The following is a 7467-nucleotide window of genomic DNA, read 5'->3' as shown; positions in this document are numbered from 1 at the left end:
ATCTAGGATGGCTTCCACCTTCTGGTTTTGGTAGACTATGGGGATGGAGGCGTTTGTGTCATCACCCTCGAAATACTGGCCTAGCTTGTTGATGGGGATCTTGGGTAGTTCTATCCCTTTTCTAGCGTTGATGCAGGGGTTGGACGTAGGAACGCCTTGTTCATCCAATTGGACAGATCACACCATAGGATGGGATTTCCTCTTAGCAAAGATGCGATCGGCATTTTCACCTCTATTAATAGGAAGGTAGCTAGCCCGGCACTGTCGCAGGGTTCTGGCGAAGCTTCTACCTCCATGGACATGTCATTGAAGCCATACAGGTCTTCTTCGTCTTGGAGGTTATGCAGCATCGTGTCTTCTTCAAACATCTTCTGCATCAGATCCGGAGCTTTTGACTGCTCCAAGCTTAGGTGTTCCTCTTCCTCCACTCTTTTTGGGACCTTGAGCGATTTCGCTCCTCAGTGTCCCATTAGGTGGGCTGGATGGATAGTATATCTGACCCCCTATTGGCCTTTAGTCACTCTCAAACCTATCCTGGCGATCCCACATCAAGTTCTCTTTATAGGTGGGTGTAGGTGTCAGGCCCTGAGCTTGCACTGGTTTGTTCACTTCTGAAATCAAGGGTACATCAAGGTCACCTTGGGTGGAAGACTGTTCGAAAGCAGAGGAGGTGGCAAGGATAGCCATCTCCTCATCGGATCTGTCCTAGATGAGCACCTGGTCGGAACCGTCACCTACTCGAATGGCCTTCTTGGAATGCGTTAGAGGCTGTAAACGAATCTCAAGACTGGGCAACGGGGATACCTTACCCTTCTTTGTGAGCTTCCTCATGGCCTTGCCTAGTGCCTTGGCCTGCATCCTTGTAATGACTTGTAGTGGTTGAGCGCGGTACTGGCTAGAGCTAGCCACAGGGTCACCTTGAGAGATCTGGGGGTTGGGTGGGGCTGTTAGGGCCAATCGAGATTGCATTTGATACATGGGTTGGGGAAGGGACCTCGAAAATCGACATTGGGAGGTATCATGGTTTCCCCACCTATGGCAGTGTGCACAGTAGAGTGTCAGTCTTACCCTTAGGCACGAGCACTCATTGGAGGGGTAGTTGCCATTGCATACCCCACACCAGACATTGTCTCTTCATAGAAACAAGTGGGGGTTGCTTCGTGCCTCTTTGGAGGCTCCTATTCTCCATTGTTGACCTAATTGCTCCAACAGATTGGAGGCAAGCTCATTCACATTCAAGGTTTTAGGCTCGTTAGCCTCCTTCTTGCTTGACTCTACACTCAAGGACCTAACTGATGGGGCTATTTCAGAGAGGGCCGAAAATCTCACAAACAATAGCACACCTGAATCCTCATGTAGAGTGAAATCTTATATTCAAAGTCAAAAATTTCAAAAGTTTTTAATGTAAAAAAAATTTCCCCAAAATTTTGCTTTTTAAACTAAAAATTTTCCAAAAAGAATTCTTCCCAAAAGAATCTATATATTTTCAAAACATGTTTGTTTTAAAAATCAACAAAAGTTTTGCAAATTAAACAATTTACCCAAAAAAGACACCCAGATGTGGTGAGTCCCCACACATGCGGTGTGCACCACACGTGGGGGGACGGAGGGAGTGAGGGGGGAGATTATTTAGAAGGATTAGTTAGGCCCGCTCAACATGTGGGGCAAGCCCCCCCACATGCAGCATGCACCACATGTGGAGAGAGGGAGTAGGCACTTCACGTGGTGTGGGTGAGTAGGAGAGGGGAGAGTGTGAGGGGAGAGGATGAGGGTGAGGGTGGGGGGAGAAGGGGGTGGGGCGGTGGGGAGCGAAAGGAGTAGGGAGAGGGGAGAGAAGCAGCCCCCCCCCATGTGGTGTGCACCACATGTGGGGTGGGGGTGGGGAGAAGAGTAGGGAGAGGGAGGGAGTAAGGGGGGAATCGGGAGAGGGAGAGGGAGAGGGAGGAGAGGGAGAGGGAGAGGGAGAGGGAGAAGGGGGAGTGGAGAGAAGGGGAGTGGGAAGGTGAGGGAGGAAAAGTAGGTAAGGAGGGGTAATCGAGCAAAGAGGAGGGGAGGGGGAGGTTGACTTGAGAGGGGTGGGGAGGGGCGACATGAAAGAGGGGAGGGTGACTTGAGAGAGGGGAAAGTAGATGCATCGTGAGAGGGGGGAGAGGGGGGAGAGGGGAGGGGCACTTGAAAGAGGGGAGAGCGGACGCAGCGTGAGAGAGGGGAGGGGAGGGGCGATGTGAGAAACGGGAGGGAAGGGAGGATGTAGATTTCAAAAAAAAAATCAAAAAATTCCCCGCCATCCCTCTCTCCTATGTCCCCCCTCCCCTCCTCTCTCTCAACTCCCATCACCCCTCCTCTCTCTCACGTCACCCCTCCTCTCTCTCACATCGCTCCTCCCCTCCTCTCATCCCCTCCTCTTTCTCATGTAGCTCACCTCTCCCGTCCTCTCTCTCGTGTCACTTACTTCTCCTCTCCTCTCTCTCCCATTGCTCACCTCTCCGTCCCTCCCCTCTCTCCTCCCTTCCTCTAGTCCCCTCCTTTCTCTCATGTCGCTTACCTCTCCCCTTCTCTCTCTCTCTCTCTCTCTCTCTCTCTCTCTCTCATGTTGCCTCTCCCCTCCCCTCCTCTCTCTCACGTGGCTCACCTCTCCCCTTCCCTCCTCTCCCTTTCCCTCCTCCTCCTCTTGCCACATGTGGTGTGGGTGAGGGGGAGAGGGAAGGAGTGAGGGTAGGGAGAAGGTGAGGAAGTGGGGGAGGGGGGGGGTAGAAAGGGGAGAGGGAGAGAGTGAGGAGGGAGAGGGAGAGGGGAACTGGGGAGGAGAGAGGAGGTGAGAGGAAGGTGAAAGAGTGGGGAGTTGCGAGAGGGAGAGGGGGAAGGGGGCGTGGATTGAGTAGGGGGGAGACGGGATGTGAGCAGTGGGGGGGGGCTTGAGACGGGCAGGGGAGTGGGGGGGCTTGAGAGGGGGCAGAGAGAGAGAGAGAGAGAGGGGGGGGGGGGGGGGAAAGGTGTGTGTGTGTGTGTGTGTGTAGGATGACCATAACAAGTGGCGTGCTCCACATGTTGGGGTCTCTCTCTCTCTCTCTCTCTCTCTCACTTGAGTCTAGCCAATACAATTTCATGCATGCACAATAAACAAGATGATGGCACGATGTATTCAAATTGCCCTTTGCTTGTACACAATTTAAGGCGGTATCACTCACAAAAAAAGGTGGCAAAACTATGGCCCTGCTTTTAAAGAAAGCAAGAGTAGTTGGATAGCAAGAAGACTAAGTTACCATCAAGGTTTGAGGCCGGCTGGAATAGAATCCCAAGCGTCCAATGAAAGTCTCATCTTTTTTGGAATCTGAATCTTCGCGAGCGAGCAGTCCTTATCAACAGTCTTAGCTTGTCAGATCTCCATCAAGTGTGGAAGAAGGTAGGGAATCCAATGATTTCTGAGTCGGTATTGTGAAAATGAGCCTCTAGTCGTTTTCAATGTCAAGTCACAGATGTCCAGCCTTCCCCCGGACCTTGATGGCCGGGAAATACCATCACTCGCACTTTCCTACAAAGGAATGATGTCACTCGCCATTTTCCTTTGCAAGAAAATGCTCTGAGGGCATTTCCCTACAACCTTGACATTTTTTAAACAAAAATGAGCCAACTTGTATTAATCAGAAAGGCAATTGCCCAAAGTACAAAAATAGAGGGGGCCCATCTAGGGGGCAAATTGCCTAGGGCAAACACTGCAACAACATCCAAACTACCACAAATCTAAAATAGAATACACCATAAACAAGTTCTGACTAATCATCGGGGATTCAATCTTAGTGATCATTGCAAAGTCACGTAGATACCCCTTGAGCAGACCAAGTAGAAAACTCTCACGTAGAGGTGAGGCCTTTAGACTCCTCCGTCAAGCTCATTCTCCAGTTCGCAAACATAGGGAACTGGGTCATGAGTCCTTAACACTGAATGGCTTTCTACATCCTTCTCCAAAGACTTATAGACAAAGCACACCTCCAACCAAGATGAACCACCTCGTCCATGGCCTTACCACAGAAAGGGCAAGTGGGGCAGACCGCCACAGACATAGCAGATGTCCAACCAAGATGAACCACCTCCATGCCCTTACCACAGAGCGGGCAAGTGCCAATATACTTCCCTAAACGGCTCCTTACCGGCAGCCATGTAAACAACACGTGAAACCAGCCTTAACCGAGGTACATAGATCAACTTGACCACGTAACTACAAATGAAAACCCTAAGGCCCTTGAGACGCAAATACCAGCTTGAAGCAGCTTGAGGATTAGCTTCTTCTACAGCAATGACTTTCTCTTGTGCTGCAGCTGTAGCAGATCGGATGCTTTTGCAACTGGTAATTCTGTTTTGCTTTGCCTCCATCGCTGCTGCGAGTTATCATGCTTTTTCAGGGAACGACAAGGCCGCCGTTGAACGCCTTTTCATGGCTTCGGAAAGCGGTAGTAGCAGCTTAGAGGATAAGTACCAAGCCTTACGGTCGCTGGAAGTTATCGGAATCAAACGCGAAGAGCCGGCCACATGTAGTCGGGTAGTCGACGTTTTGGCCTCTTCTAGCAATCCATTAAATGAGGTATTTTACGCCGCCAAAATAGCAGGGATTTTGCGTTGTCCATTGACCTGGGATGACGTCAAGGTTCTCTTATCGAATTTGATGTCATACATCACTGAAAACAGCTCTCTGTTGGATTTGCATTTCTCGGTCGGTACACTTGCAGTGATAAAGGAGCAAGGTTGGCTCAAAGAGGACTTGGTCTTAGAGAACGCCATTGACGTTTTCAATGCTATCAAGACACTAGGTCAAATTGATGGTACTTGGAAATATAGTTTGAAAGAGAGTGAATCGAGTGCTAAGGCTGCTGGAATTGCTTTAAAGACACTTGCAAGTTTGATAAGCATTGCAGGCCCTGCTATCGAGGAGTCTATGATCCATCCTATCAAGAGTGCAGTGAGCAAGTTATTCGAATCTATTGAGAGCTACGATGATGGCACCCAGTATTTTGATGAAAAGAAGGTGGATATGATCAGCAGTGCTGGTGGTCCTTTAGCAGCTACGTCCTATGTAATTAAGGGTGTGACTGCATTTGCTGCGGCTGTGCCAGGACGCCTTAAGGTTTCTGCGGAAAAAATCAGGGGAATTGCAGGCTTCTTTTTGAGTTCAGGGGTGCCTGGGAATAGTACTGATGCGTTTTATATAGTGGATGCACTCAGTTGCCTTGAAGCAAACAACGTTATCGTGCCTTTGGTGTTGTCTGTGCCATCAGCAGTGATTTCTTTGACATCAAGGGATATGCTTGAGGTTTCTATTACCACTGTCCTTGGGTCACCAGTTCCGGCAACTGTTTCTGTAGTAAAGGCAACAAAGTCAGAGTCAAAAAGTCGGGCCACGTTGACCAATTTGGCTCTGGAGTCGGATGCTATGAATTTTATACACAGGTTAGATTTGCTGGGGAATAATATCGATCTTGGTAAATATGATCTCAGTTTTGAGGTAAAGCCCTTTGATCAACATAAATATTCTGCTGGTGTACTTCCCACCACACAGATTGTAGTGACAGGCATAGCTACAGTTACCAATGTTGAAGTAGGAGTGCTCGATAGTGACACAGGGAGCCCTGATGTGCTGAAGAAGTGGGATCCATCAACCAAGGAGGTTCTCTCCTTTTTTGCGACCCATCTTCAAAAGTTGCACCTTTCCTTGGAGGTGTTTTCCCCTTTGAATGAACCGTTCAGGCCACATCAGGTCTTTGTGAAGTTGAAACATGAAAGTGGTGCTGAACATCTGTTTTTAGTCAAGACAAGCGGCAAGTGTATGGAATTAAATCTGGATCTTCTTGGTCTTGTCGAAAAGCTCGGCTACTTGTCTGGAATGTATGCAATGGAACTGATTCTTGGAGACGTTTGCATGGAGAACTCGTTCAGGTGGGCTTTGGGTACAGTTGAGCTTGATTTGCCCGAGCCATCTGAAGGTGTCGCAAAAGTTGCAGCTGCAGATGTGCCTTCGTACGGGCCAAAACTGGAGATTGTACATGTGTTTCAGCCCAAAGAAAAGCGGGCACGGTCAACTCTTTCAAATACATTTTTCTTCCTCACTCTCGTGCCTTTGCTAGGCTTTTTGATTGGGCTCAAATTGCTGAATACAAATTTTACGAGCTTTCCAATGTCCGGGCTTCCAATGATTGCAGCTCTGGCTTTCCATGGAGGAATTGCAAGTATTCTAGGGCTTTATATCTTGTTCTGGTTGAAGTTCAATCTTTTCGAAACTTTGAAGTTTCTTGGAATCCTCACTCTTTTATTGCTTTTACCCGGCCAGCACCTCCTGTCACATTTCGCTGATTCTTCTTCAAAGATAAAAGCGGCATGATTTCTAGGTGTGGTGGCAACTCAACTGCGTAGGGGCGTCTCAGCATGTCTGGAAAGTTCGTGGAATTCTTCTCCGAACTATTGGACGAACTCTTTTTTCTTTTGATAGAACTGAAATTACGTCATGCCTCCTTAATGAGAGGTATCTTAATTGCATCTTCTATGAAGGAAAGAACACGTTTTTGACTGGAGTAAGCAGATATACAGGCTTTATAACTACGTTATGAGACACTATTCTCGTTAACTTTGGTCATGGTAAGTTTTAAAAACAGAGAGCATGGAATAAGGTTCCAACAATGTAAAGGTTCTTAATTTTGCTTCAGGCATGTGTTTCTTGTACTTGGTCTGCATTTAAGCTCATCTGTAGCAGGGGTAAAGCTGAATTCACTTCACAGTTTTCTTCAACAGATGTGTTTTAAATCTGCAGGTCTACACAGTTTGTAATTGCTGTTTTGCTGAGAATTCAGCTTCAGATGGTCGTATCATACAGATGTTTGTTACCAAAGTATGAATGCTTTATTCAGCACCATTCAACTTCACACTATGACTCGTTCATTGGAAGGGGGAGACCTCACATTCGTCCTTGCTATTCTTCAATAATTATGGTGGCACCATGATGGCCTTTTCTCAAGGTGGTTTGTTGTGTAGAGTCTCCTCTCTATGTTTCAGTAACATCTTATCTAGCAGCCACTTTGAGTCAAACCTATAAATTCCTCAAACATGGGGAACTATTATGCAATCATTAATGACAATTTTTATTGTACCAGACGTTCTTGATTTTTTGTTTCAAAAGAGAGTTTGTTTGAGTATGCATGTGCTTTCTAAGTCAGGAATGTAATTTTGCATCTTTATAGGAAGTGGTACATAAGTGTAAGGGGTCCATTTAGTTGTTTCTGTTTTAAATATAAGAGAGAGAGAGATTTTATTCCTGTTTTTTGGTAGATCGTGTTTCTTGATTTGCTTGTTTATTTTTACTTAGTCATCTTCTTCCTTTCTTGTTTTCTTTCTCTTTTGTTTATTTGACGTATTTTAGTAAGCACTGTGTTTGCCCAAGAGACTCCGTGGGTCTTTAGAAACCTAGTATAGCTGCTTATGCTT

The 7467-nt window shown here is 47.1% G+C and overlaps 1 protein-coding gene across 1 annotated transcript; it reads left to right on the top strand.

The window, feature by feature from the left end:
* The first annotated feature begins 3988 nt into the window (after window positions 1-3988).
* Window positions 3989-6996, top strand: LOC147905459 (dolichyl-diphosphooligosaccharide--protein glycosyltransferase subunit 2-like). Its single transcript, XM_087372751.1, has one exon. It carries the CDS (start codon window positions 4295-4297, stop codon window positions 6368-6370), a length of 2076 nt encoding a protein of 691 aa, XP_087228877.1. The 5' UTR covers window positions 3989-4294; the 3' UTR covers window positions 6371-6996.
* Window positions 6997-7467: the final 471 nt, after the last annotated feature.

Source organism: Dipteris shenzhenensis, chromosome 1 (assembly GCF_047967505.1).
Source record: "Dipteris shenzhenensis isolate YYH24624 ecotype China chromosome 1, Dip_SZ_1.0, whole genome shotgun sequence".
In the NCBI taxonomy this organism is placed as follows: domain Eukaryota; kingdom Viridiplantae; phylum Streptophyta; class Polypodiopsida; order Gleicheniales; family Dipteridaceae; genus Dipteris; species Dipteris shenzhenensis.
Note: the sequence above shows the minus strand (reverse complement) of the source record. Positions and strands in the feature narration are given on the sequence as shown.